This window comes from Humulus lupulus, chromosome 7 (assembly GCF_963169125.1).
Source record: "Humulus lupulus chromosome 7, drHumLupu1.1, whole genome shotgun sequence".
Classification (NCBI taxonomy): domain Eukaryota; kingdom Viridiplantae; phylum Streptophyta; class Magnoliopsida; order Rosales; family Cannabaceae; genus Humulus; species Humulus lupulus.
This window is the reverse complement of record NC_084799.1, coordinates 32,098,976-32,112,789: the sequence shown is the minus strand read 5'-3', so window position 1 is coordinate 32,112,789 and position 13,814 is coordinate 32,098,976. Positions and strand designations below refer to the sequence as shown.

General features: G+C 35.6%; 1 protein-coding gene across 1 annotated transcript; it reads right to left on the bottom strand.

Moving 5' to 3' along the window:
* Positions 1 to 880: 880 nt before the first annotated feature.
* Positions 881 to 3,976, bottom strand: LOC133791102 (scarecrow-like protein 34). The gene has a single exon (XM_062228998.1). It carries the CDS (start codon positions 3,505 to 3,507, stop codon positions 1,234 to 1,236), a length of 2,274 nt encoding a protein of 757 aa, XP_062084982.1. The 5' UTR covers positions 3,508 to 3,976; the 3' UTR covers positions 881 to 1,233.
* Between the last annotated feature and the right edge of the window lie 9,838 nt (positions 3,977 to 13,814).

The window sequence follows — 13,814 nt, the reverse complement described above, 5'->3', positions numbered from 1 at the left end:
CAAATTTACACTAAATGATCAAGTGTTGTCTAGCTCATCATATATAGTGTGCCTAATACTTAATATGTCTTATAAAACTCAAGCATAACATAAAATGTGTCATAAAACTCATCATAAATATCTCATAAATTATCTAAAATTTTAAAATAAAGATAAAAAAAATTTCTAGAACTAAAATTTTAGATTTTACTAGAACAAACTAGATGAAAAATCATCTTCCAAAACGTATGTTTACATTGTAAAATCCACTCATCATCAACATCACCATCACCCTCCTCCATCACAACTTTTTTTTTAGTTTCTAACCATTTTACTGTCTACACATAACAAAAAATAAAAAAACCAAAAGCTATAAAATTAAATATATAATAAAAAAAATAATATAAGCTAAACTTAATATACCTTAATTCTCCTTTTATGTATGAAAAAAAAAAATGCTTCAGCTATGTAAGGAACAACACAGCTTCGTTATTTACTTCATTTTGTTTTGTTTTTATGATTGAAAAGTAATGAGTGACGACAACTTCAGCTAAGTGTACAGAAACAGAAAGAGTGGTTAGGTTTTCTAAAATTATTTATTTTAGGGGCTTTTTATTTTTAATCAGATATGTGTATTTTTTGAGCTTTTTTTTTGTTATTTAAGTAATAACCCATTACTGTGAAGGAGAGAAATAACAAAACACAAATTGGGCCCTAAATAGATTCAGCGAGGCACAGAGTCAAATTTTGCTTCGCCTCAAAAACGCTTTTTTTAAACATTGAGTACAAATAGTATATTGACTTCAGGTCTACTGATACAAATATAGGTATGAACAATGTACAAAGAGGAAAAGGGAAAAGCCCCCTCGTGGTTGCAACTAAAAGTAAAAGCAAATCAACAAAGAGAATCCTTTTACAAAATATCATTCATGAGAGTATGTATATACATTCCACAATCTGTAAAACTTGGACTAGCTTTAATTTCTCAAGCCAGACATTTAAAGGGAATGCGCTTGTTAGTACTCATAAACTCATTAAACCTTATCCTCATAATGGTTTAGGCGAAGCTTTGTGAAGAGGATCAAGCTTATATTACAGCTGCTACACTTGCAGTTTCAAAACAGAAGAAATGAGTACATCAAAACTTAATTGATACCCTCTTATAACTAATCTATTACATCTCTTGTAGTCATACATACATACTCTACTAATGAGTAGTGTTTGAGCAAGTAAAAATTAAATTGAATGAGGCTCCTATGCCGGAACCCAACATGAGGAAGCATAAACAATCCTTCCTTTCCATCCCTGAAGCATCCAGTTGCTGTCTTCATCAATTACAAAATCCTTGTGGTACCATGTTCTCAACTTCTCTTTAAATTTGCTCATGATCTCTTGGTTGAGAGGAAGTGACCGAAAACCGGCTCTCAAGGTCCGGACTTGCCACTGCTTGTACGTCTCAGGCCTCTCCACTCTCTCTTCTCCTTCACATGCTATCACATTCACAATCTCCCGGCCATAGAATTCTCTTTCATACATCATCCTCTCTTCGTTTTCGCGGGCTATGTTGGTGTCCAACATGTCAAACAAGGCAGAGAAGTGGAAGAGCACTTCGCGGAAACGAGTGACAAAAAATGGTGCGTTGTAGGATCCGTTGACAATGTTATTAATAAAAATGGCTGGATTCATCTTCCTGATTAGGCTCAGAACAGCATTTCTTGGGCAGCTTTCAACAGTTTCTTCGAGTATGTTGTTGAACCGTATCAAACAATTCACAGCAACAACTTCGTTGCTTTCAATCTTCATGTCCTCAACACGGATGCTCTCCCAATTTTTTACTGCTATGGCATTGTACCTGAAAGGCACACCAAACCTTTCGCAGTACTTTGCTAAGCGCCGCCCTGTCTCTTCAATTCTGGCTTTTGGGCGAAAACCATTTTGAGGGAACTCTATACCTGTAATGCGCAGATTAGGAGGTCCACCGGATCTTTTTGAGAGATACTGGATGAAGATTGGCCACTGAAAACCATACAGGATACCAAAATCAACGATGTGAAGGTTTGTTGCTTTCTCAGCTACGTGCAAGATATTCTTGTTTGCAAAGAACATAGCCATCTTCTTGAAAGGACTGGACGAAAGATTAAGGTGGTATGCTTTCAAAAGGTCAGAAGCTTTCACATTGGCAAGTAAGTTACTATAGAACAAGGCTCCGGTTCCAATTCCAGCCAAACGAGCATCAAGACCATTGGCAAAGAAATGGGCCAACCTCTGGGATCCATCCCCATTATGAGAAGAATGCTGCCTAATCTGCTTTAAAAGCTCATATGCAGTCCCTCTATCATCACTGGACACAGCTTGTGCGCATAGAATCAAAAGGGTTCTCAAATCCACAGTTTCCTTCTTCTTGTTTTGCCTCTTGCCGCGACCCTTTCCGCCATTGGCATTTGACTCCGCCAACTGCAAGGCCTTGCTTGCTTCACTCTGCCCAGGTTCAGTCTCACCGCATTGCCCGCAACTATGATCAACTTGAAGCAACACTTTATCAAACATCTCTGATAAGTCACTCTCATCTATATAATGCGCAGACTGCTTATTGCTTCTCTCTTCTTCTGAGTCATCATCTTCCCTTTCATGATTCTTCCTCCCCCGCGACCCGTTAGGCGAGCTTTCCCTCTCAGTTTTAACAACTACAGCTTCTGTTCTCAACTGGGGCGAGAATCCATTGCTTTCTAGATCAATGATAAACTGATTGCCTTTAGGGAGGAACTTACTTGCTTCCTCAACACCTCTCTGAAACTGGGAGATTGAATCAATGTCCCTAAATAAATTCTGAGCCGAAACCAAATCAAACTGGAAATTGTTGTCACCGGGAAGAAACGGCTGCAATGAAGAGGCTTTATGGTCTCCTACATCACTAAGCAATTGAGGGCTGCTAGCATCATGACTGGTACTGTTACTAGTACTAGTACAAGTACTACTACCGCCATAATCGCTAGAGCTTACTGAAAAATTGCTATCTGGGGTCTCAACTTTTTGATCTACAGGAGACTGGTTGGCTGAATAAGGGTAACTCTCACCAAGAGCATCATAGAATGATTTCTCAGTGACTTGAAGTTCCAATGGATCATCAAACTTATTGGGTTTCTCCTCCATGTTTTCTTCCATAAGGATCTGGTTGATGAACTTGAGAACGTATATTGAGAACTCTTTTTCATCATTGGAAGAGTCACCCCCAGGGCTCACGCTTGAAGGAGTAGGTGAGTTTCCATCTGGGCTTAGTGTGGAAGAGGGAAAAGATGGTTCTTCCAAAGAAGACAAATTCATGGAGGGCGTGAAATTACCGGGGTCAGGATCAGGAATAAAAAGGTTTGGGTAATCATTGACGAGGTCAAAATATGGAGAGTGTTGGTTTAATAGATATTCGTCTGAAAGAACTGAGTACTCATTTGAATTGGGTATACTGGTCTGGTTTTCGATTTTGAACCCGTTTGTGAAATCTGAGTATTCAGAGAAGCTTGGATCCATAATCATCCAATCTTGAAAAAGTAAGTCAAACCCCAATAACCCAAACCAGATAAAGCTCTATGTTAAAATAGATAAAACAAGATTACTGCTTCAAACAGACACCTAGGAAAATTCTAAACTACCCTCGAGACCAAAAACAGATAAACCGAATCAAAGAATCTATCAGATTAGAACAAACACGATAACAGAGACAAAAAGAAATAACGAGACGGCAAATGAAAGAAGGGGACTTGGAGTTGAAGACCTTAACAAAGCATCGTGTTTGCAGAAAAAACAGAGAAAGAGAAGGCTCTGGTTGAGAGGTTCAGAATGAAAAAGGATGTAAGCAGTGAGAAGTGGTGGCGGTGGTGTTAAACCTTCTCTTATATTCTTTATATATATATATATATATAGATAGATAGAAAGAAATAACTGTATATAATTAAAATGAAAAGGCAGAAGAAAATTCCTTGAGTAATTTAGCTAAGGGTGAGGAACCTTCATGGAAGTTCACGGTGGTGAAAGAGAAAGACGATGTTGACTTTTGCTTCGATTGTCATATATATGTGTATGATTTTGAGTCACCGGTATAGGCAGTCGTGCCGTGGGGTATCTACAGTCATGCAACTGTACGTTTATGTTGCCTGGTCGGGACGGGAGCTTCTAGAAAGTAGGGGGACAGTTGATGTAAGGTAACCAGGATTTATCCAATCAGATATAATTCACATGAACGAAAATTAGGGTCTGATTGATTAGAAAATTGTATTTTTAAAAAGTGGGATTTTAAAATGAATTTAGTGACTGAAAACATGTTTCTGAAAATGGGATTAGTTCAATGTCAGTAAACTGTTTTTTAGTTTTAAAAAACTGAATCTGTGATTGAGATTAAATTTGAAAATATAACAGAAACTGAATACGTAATTGGTTTAGCTGAAAGTAAAATTTAATTATATTGATAAATTAAAATTTAATAATAGTGCATTAATTAAATTCATAACAATATTGCATTGTCATTAACTTTGATTTTTTTTTATATTTAAGTTATATTTTTTTAGGGCATGATTGATTAGTGATTTAAAAATTGTATTTTAAAAAAGTATGATTCTGAAAAAAGAATCTAGATTTAGTGTCTGAAAACATGTTTATCAAAATGTGATTGAATGTATTGTCCGTTAACTATTTTTGAGTTTTATAAAATTGAATAATTTTTTTGGTAGAAAATCTAAAAATTGAATATGTAATATATATATTTTTTATTTTTGGTATAATAATAATTGAAGTGAAAATATTTTTTTATTTATTTGTTGTAATTTTTATTTGATCAATGATTTTTTTTAGCAAATATATTGTAAATTAGAATTAAATTATATTCTGTTATATGATTTTATAATTAATTATTTTACTAAATTTATATAGATAAAAATTTTTAAAAGTAGATTGACTTGTAAAAATGACAAAAGAAAAAAAATCAAGACTATAAGAAAAATAAAAGAAAATTAGCAAGAAAAAAATATATTTTTTAAAATAGTAAGATTATACTGAAAACAATAAAATTTTCGTTTTCAAAATCCTTCATTAAAATTGAAGTTGTTTTTGGAAACAACAACTTTTAATACTATACCAATCATGCCCTTACAATTTTTCTTTTTCCAAAACTATTATGTTAAGGTTAATAACTTTTTGGACCACTGTCTAATTGCTTGTTAAGATGATGTGTTTTGAATTTGATAAATTTTTTTTTGAATAGTGTGTTTCATAAAATATTTTAAATATAATTTTAAATTTGATTTTGGTCAAAGTTTTCTAAGCTAAAATTATTAATAATTTATCAAACTAATAATTTAAAACAAAAATAAAATCATTTTGTCTTGTTATATTTATTTTTTTTCTTTATCAAAATTGAGTTTAGGGATTTATTTGAATCATTTTATAAAATACAGGGTCCAAAAATAAATTTATCAAAACATAAGATTCAAACAGATAATAAGACAAAACACATTGTCAAAAAATATATAAACTCTTATATTAAAGTATAATTTTTACAAATTTTTTTATTTGGATAACTATTATATAAAAATTTATATTTAATAGAAAAATTATTTTCAAAGTATAAGTATATTGATATCGATTTACTCAAATATATATATATATATGGATATCAATAAAAAAAATATGAGTAAATTAACAACTATAAAAATCATGCTAATTTAGAAAATAGCTACACAATAATCTTTTTTATTTTAAATAAATTTTTTAATTAAAAAAATGATATTTTGTATTTTACCCAAATACTTTGGAAAAATTACATCTAGTATTGATTTTCATATTTTATTTACAATTTTACCATTTTTTTAAATTACAAATATAATGTTTTTCTATACCCTCTTTTAAACTTAATATAACTTAATACATTCTCTCTCTCTTCTTCTATTCTATCCTTATTGTCGCCAACCACCGAAGCATCCATTTCGTACTCGCGGTGGACCACTAGGAAGAGTGGCCTCCGACAAAGCTTAGGCTGAAGTTTCGTCGTCATCTGTTGCACCACCGCATGCGCTAGTCAAAGATTGCACCGGTGACATTTTCTGGCCAACTCCGACCAAGTTGGGGGTGGTACTATTGGAACGAGCTCTTCGAGAGAAACACAACCCAGCCATTCACTCCAGCTGTATGTCGGCTTTTTTCCGGAGAGTTTGTGGGTATTCTGTGACTTTAGAAGCTTTTTTCGACCATATCGTTGGTTGTTTGAGCTTAAGAGTGGTATCATCTCGACCTACTCTTGAAGATGGTCATTTTGGTATATGACAAACATGAGTTTCTTGACGTCCCCGGAGAAGATGATGGGGATGGGGCAGTTTTTGTGTTGTGTTTGAAAAGTAATGTTTAAGTTTCTTTTCAGCTTTGTTTATATAAAAAAATAGAAATGTTTCTTTATAATTGGAATAAATAATTTTTGTATTTTATTTAAAAAGTAACTATGTAGTTGCTTTTAAATTTGATCAAACAAAACTTAATAATAAAAGACTGAAATGTGCATTTATTATTATAATTGGAAAGTAACTTTTAAGTATGTTTGATTAATAAAAAAAAAAACTATTACTCCCATGTAAATTACATTAGCGACTAAAAAGTTAATTAAATTTTTTTATTAAAAAAGTTACTGTATAGTATACTAAAAGTAACTTTTAATAATAAGCTATATAGTAATTTGTTATACTTTATTGAAACTTATTAGTTTCTAAAAAATGACTAATCGGCAACGTAAAAGTATTTTAAATAATAAGACACCATAACATAACTTAAAAATGACTAATCAATATCTTAAGATAAAAAAGTTTCAACAAATAAGTTTTGGAGGTAACCAAAATGTATATAAAATAATATGCTCTAAAAATAAAATTTTCTTGGAAAAGTAACCAATTGGTAACTTATTAACATTTTAATTAACCAAAAAATTACTTTTTAAAACCCAGAAAAAAAAAAGGAAAAATGGGATTTCGAGAAAATTTTAAATTCAGGTATATTATTTTGAGAATCTCATATTTTTTTATAATGTGGCAATGCATTATTGTAAATAAAATTTTATAAGTGATTTTTGTGTTTATTTTATATTATATGTAAATTATAAAAAAGATCCCAAACACTTTAAAAAAGATTTTTTTTAATCCTAGAAGCTAAATATTTTTTTAATATCTCCAATTGTATATAAGGAAAAATAATACCAACCTCTTCAAAATAAGAGAAACAATTACACTACCACTAACAATGAAAACCAACAACACTACCTAACAAGTAACAATAGGAAACAACATACATATTACCTTATATCTATATGTTGGAATAGTTCTCATTAAAATATATTATCTCACGTGACAAGCTTAGAGGCTGAGATCAAAGGAAGCTTCATCAACTAAAATTAGTTAATTGTTCTTTGTTATTAGTCAAATTGGTCTATATATAGTTTGATTCTTTTTTTTTCTTCATACACGTTGTAGTTTCAGTGAGAGTTTAAGAAAGAGAGTTATTTTGTTTTCAATACTTTTATACAAATTCTTGTAATAAAAAGAGAGAGAGCTGAAAGAGAAAGAACAGAGTGGTCAAAAGGGGTTAAGGGAATTGCCAAAGGGACTGCCTAGGTGTTCTCCATTGCAGCTCAAGGTTTCTATACAAGGGAGAGGATTGAAGCTGTTGTTCTTGCTGTAATTCTTGCTTTTATCATAGTGAAGAGACTAAATTCCTTAAGTGGAGTTCAAAGAGGACTAGCCTTAGTTTGGGATTTCCATCTAAGTGTGAACCTCTATAAAATTGTGTGTTGTTCTTGCTTTATTTATTCTATTGTTATTTTTCTGGTTTTCTTATGAGTTTTGCAAATGTAGTTGTGTTGTTGAATTCTCAACAAATGGTATCAAGAGCCAGGCTATGAACTGGGATTCAACTCGGTGCAAAATTCAAAATCAGAACTGGTGAAGATCAAGAAGAAGCTCAGGTGTTCGAGTTTAAGCCAAAGCAAGAATCAAGAACTCAAATCAAGAATCAATGGCAATGTCAACAGTAAAGATTGACATTGAGAAATTCAATGGCAAGAATGATTTCTATCTTTGGAGGGAGAAGATGAAAGCTCATCTTGGAAACATGGGTCTAGATGAAGCTCTAAAAAGAGAAGATGAAATGTCAGAATCCTTAGACAAATTAAAGAAGGATGATATTTTGAAGAAGGCAAGAAACACAATCGTGTTGAGTCTTGAAGATGAAATTTTGAGAATAGTAATTCGAGAATAGACAGCTGCTGCCATGTGGAACAAATTGGAACAAACGTTCATGACAAAATCTCTACCAAACTGAGTATACTTGAAACAAAAATTCTATGGTTTCAAGATAGATGAAGGTAAATCAGTTGATGAAAATTTAAATGATTTTACTAAACTATTATTTGATTTGTGCAGCTTAAATGTTAAAATCGAAGAGGAAGATCAAGCAATTTATCTGCTCAACTCACTGCCATCACAGTATGAACAATTCAGAGACACAATCCTTTATGCCAAAGATACTTTAGTGTTGGAAGAGATAATTGGAGCTATTTACTCAAAGGAAATGTCTTTAAAGAGCAGTGAAAAGTTATCAAAGACAAATGGAGAAGTCCATTTCACAAGAGGAAGGAATACTCAGAGATTTAACAATCAAGGAAAGAATCATAGCAACTCAAACTTCAAGAACAGAGGAAGATCAAGCTCAAAAGGCCCTAGCAAAGATGGAAACAAATGCTACTTGTGTGGTAAAACTGGACACTATAAGAGGGACTGCTACTATAATAAAAACAGAAATCATAAGGACAAAAGGGAAAACCAATCAGGAGTTTGAAGATCAAGATTCTACAAATTTTGGTGATGGTTATGAAAATGATGAAGGGGAGGTTCTAATTGCAGCAAGTCAAATGAAAGGTGACAAGTGGATACTTGACTCGGGGTGTACATTTCATATGACCTTCAACAAACAGCTCTTACAAGATTTCAAATCAACAAAAGGAGGCAAAGTGGTGTTGGGAGACAGCAACACATGTAATGTTGAAGGAATAGGTAGTGTTAGAATCAAAATGTTTGATGGAGCTGTAAGAATCATCAAGGAAGTCAGGTATGTACCTAACCTAACTAAGAATTTAATTTCTGTTGGTACTCTAGATGATGCAGGTTACACAAACAAAATTGAAAATTGCATCATGAAGATAAGCCAAGGATCACTAGTTGTCATCAAAGGCGAAAAGAAAAATGGCCTATACTATCTGATTGGAGAATCAATCAGTGGATGTAACGACCCAAAATCGCTATTAAGGCTTAAGGGCCTTGGGTAGTGTGCCTGGAGGGCATAATGGAATTTATGTTTGATTTTAATGAGTTAAATGCATGGTTATGATTTAAAGCATATTATATGATTATTTGACTATTTGAGATGCATGGCTATGTGTATTAGTATGCATGTAGGCCCTGATTGTGTTAGAAGGGCATAATTGTAATTTTGGCCATTTTGGGCATAACTGTATTGATATGTGATGATTGTTGAGACCACATCGGTATGTGGATGTACCTGTGACTTGTGACTCAAGACGATCCCAGAGAGCGGATTAGCGGAAAGTCAAGGAGGAAATTTATACCCGGCTTGGGTTAAGCCTGGGGGTATAAGCACGGATTTAGAGAATATATTGAGGTTAATTTTGATATCGAGGAATATTATTTGGTGACTTTTCAGGTATTGGGAAGCAAGCGGGAAAATATTAGAGACACTTGAGGATTAGCGGGAATTGGGTAAAATGACTAAAATGGCCCTACTTGGACAAAAAGGGATTAGAACTAATAGGGAGGGTATTTTGGTCAATTGGCTTTTAGAGATTGATTTATGAGGCTTTATTTAGTGAGTGGGATTGTTAGAGAGTGTGAGAAATCTGAAGGAAAAGAAAGAAAGAAAAAAAGGAAGAAAAGAAAAGAGAGAAAACAGAGGGTTTTTCTAAAGGATCGGTTTGTGCATTCTTGCACCATTTCTCTCCATTTTTCTTGGAGCAAAACTCTGTGGAGAGCTAGGATAGGCTGAGCATCAAGGATCTTAAGGTTATACTTGAAGATTTGGCAAGGATTAGCAAGAACACATCAACTTTTGAGGTAAGTTTTTAGAGTTTTCAGTTTTAAGGGTTTGGCTGGTTTGAGCTGTGTTTTGAGCTGAGATGATGGGAATTTTAGGGAATTTCTGGGCAAGCTTTGAGGAAGAGCAAGCTATGAAGGTCTAGGAAATGAATCAAGGTCTAAATTGCATCAACTGTATGAATTCTAAGCCTTTAACTTTGTTGTTTGACTGAATTTTTGAGTTAGGGTTGATCATGGTGAATTTTGAGATTTGGGTTGAATGTGCGTGGGTTTTGAGGATTTGGGATGCTTGGGATGAGTGGAGAGTGTTTATAAGCTTGATTTTGAGTTTGGTAAAGGTTTGGGGAAGTTTGGGTTGAGATTGGCTCAAAGAAATCGCAGAAATGGAATTTGGGTTTTGCCTGCCTGCAACTAGCGCTACAGCGCTAGTCTTTGGGCGCTGTAGCGCTAGGCCTTGTTTCTGGGATGGTGCTGATTCTGCTTGTAGCGCTATAGCGCTCTCTTTTGAGCGCTGTAGCGCTACCCTGCGCCCAGAATGGGGTTTTTTTGGCTATTTGTGAGGGATTTTGACCTAGGGTTCGGGGTTTGATTCCACCACCTTATTTTGTGGATCTAGGACTTCCCGGGGGGGGGGGGGGGCTCGGGATTGGTCCCGAGGCTAGGTTTTCGGACTTGGGGTTCGGTGTTGACTTTGACCTATGGTTGTGTTTAGGTGTGCGCTAGGGCTCGAGTGGGATCGTGCTCAAGGAGTCAAGTGTTGAAAGCTATCGAATTGAAAGGTAAGAAAACTATAACACCCGTAAGGATAGGGCATGGGCCCATAGTGTGATTGCGGGGCACGACCCTATATTGCATTACATGTTAGGGTGCAGACTTGATTGAATTAATATATGTTCCAATGTTATTTGAGTTAGACTATCTGTGATTATAGTTGAATGATACGGCGAGGAGCCGAGAACGGCGAAAGGCCGAGAACGGCAGTGGGGCCGGAAGTACCACATAGCACGTGGAGTGCTTGTAGTCAGGGTGGGACCCCATGGATACATGTGATATCCTTACGGTGAGGACCGAGACCCCATGCTTTGGTACGGCTTCTGGGGCGGCATGGCCGGGTTGCTTAAGTCAAATGGTTGACCTGTTTATCTGTGGGCTATCTGATATGATTAACTGTATAAATTGCATATGTTATGTACTGCTTGAGTTTTCTTGCTGGGCTTCGGCTCACGGGTGCTCTGTGTTGCAGGTAAGGGCATAGATTGAGCCAACCAGCCATGAGTACGGAGAGTGTGAAGCGACGCGTACATGTTCGGCCTGCCCGACTGCTTTGGTTGGGGGTTTATTCGAGAAATGGCTGTAATAATCTATGATTTTTATAACTAATCAACTGTAAACTTATTTTAAGATGTAAATAGTTTTCAAACCCTATTTTGGGATCCCAAATGTTTAATACTAGAAGTTTTTTATGAAACAACGCATTTTCAAAGATTACAGCCTTAACTTTTGATTAGTCACACTTTCGTTTTAAAAACCTCGGTTAGCGAGTTCATTGCACACTGTTTTGTCTTAAAACTCACTTGGTAATGGCTCTAAGGAAGTAGGGCGTTACAGTGGAGATGTAGCAGTAGCAATAAGTGATGAAAACTCAAAGGCTATTTGTTATCCCCATTTCCTGTCGTGGGCCCGACACAGTGGTCTAGGTCCATGGTCTAGGCGCTCGAATGTGGGCCTGGGCCAAGCCCGCGTGGTACTAGAATAACTAAGGGGCCTGGCCCTAGTGCGATTTCTGGGCCCGGACGGTGTCTGGGATGGCGATCCAGGATAGTTGTCCGGGAGTCGCACAGAGCTCGGAATCCCATTGAAGTATATGTAAAATGGTCCCGAAGCCTAGTAACCGGTCCGGGCCCATGGTAAATGAAGGGGGACAAAGGTAAACGAACCCGGATCAGGTCCTCCCTGTTTGCAGGGAAAAGCATCCGTGACCCTGAAGCCGCCCCACGACGTGTGGGGGTTGTCCCCACTTTTCACCTGCCGAAAAGGCCACCTCGGGATTGCACGCCACTGTTTCAGATCTGCACTGCCAAGTACTCTGACTGATCTTGTCCCCTGAGTCTGCCTCGTAACTCGAAATGCCCAGATCAAAAGCACCGTTTTGTCGGGCGAAATATAGCTCTTGGGTCACCTTATTGGGCCTTAATTAGTCTTGAATTTATGTATGTTTTATCTTTTATATTGGGCTTCCACCAGAGAAGCCAAGAGTATCCATATCTCTGATGGGACCGGGTCATACCCGGCCCAGACCCAGTGTTCCCATGAGCCTATAAATACAGGCAATAGAACATTGGAAAAAAGGATCTTTTTCAACTAATATACAGTTACTCTGCCAAAACATAGAGAGAAACACCATTGTAAAAGACTTTCCAAGCTCTAATACAACTGACTCGTGGACTAAGGCTCATTAACGTCCCAACCACGTAAAAAATCTTGTGTTAATCTTCTATATTTCATATCTTTAGTCTTAGCTAATATTCATTAGCGCGGTTTCCGAAAATCTCGGTAAACACTATTCTTTGGCATAGGAGACTCGGCCACATCAGTGAAAAAGGGCTCAAGATAATCCATGATCAAGGATTATTGGGAAAAGACAAGATCAGCGAAGTGGAATTTTGTGAGAGCTGCATCTTAGGCAAGCAACATAGACTCAGTTTCAAAAATGGACAACATACATCAAAAGGTATATTAGACTATATACACTCAGATTTATGGGGACCTAAAAAGGTTCTTACACATGGAGGTAATGCTTATTTCATGTCTATAGTTGATGATTATTCAAGAAAAGTTTGGTTATTTATGTTAAAATCTAAAGATCAAGCACTTGAAAAGTTTAAACAATGGAAAATGCTAATTGAAAACTTAACAGAAAGAAAAATCAAAACATCAAGAACTGACAATGGCCTTGAGTTTTGCAGTGGATAGTTTGACAAATTTTGCAGGGACAATGGAATCCAAATGCATCGAACTGTTAGGTTCACTCCTCAACAAAATGGAGTTGCTGAGAGAATGAACAGAACATTACTTGATAAAACAAGGTGTCTAATGTTCAGTTCTGGCTTGCCAAAGATGTTTTGGGGAGAATCAATAATGACAGCCATGTACCTTGTGAATAGAAGCCCTTCAACAGCTATAAATCTTTTGACACCAGAAGAAAAATGGACAAGCAAGAAACCAGACCTGTCAAATCTGAGAGTATTTGGCTGCATTGCCTATGCTCATCAAAATGAAGGTAAACTCCAACCTAGATCCATTAAATGTATATTTCTGGGTTATCCTCAAGGTGTAAAATGATATAGACTGTGGATTAAAAGTGAAAGGGGTTTCAAAACTATAAATAGTAGGGATGTAATCTTTAGAGAAGATGAATTTCCTTGTTTAAAATATGAAATTCACAAAAATACAGATGCTACTAACAGTTCTAGTGCAGGAAACATAGAAATTCAAATTTCTGCAGGTTCAAATCAAGTGGAAATAAATAATCATGAAGATCATGATGAATTAACTCACAACCAGAATCAACCTAATTTCAATCAGATGGAAGTAGATGGTGGTACTCATCCAGAAGAAGAGCATGATCAAGAGAATATCACTGATGTGCAAGACTATCAGCTTGTTCGAGATAGGGAGAAAAGAGTCTCAAAACCAACTCAAAGA

Bases quoted from the DNA above. Each gene is read 5' to 3' on its own strand.
- LOC133791102 (XM_062228998.1), bottom strand. From the start codon at position 3,507: ATGATTATGGATCCAAGCTTCTCTGAATACTCAGATTTCACAAACGGG.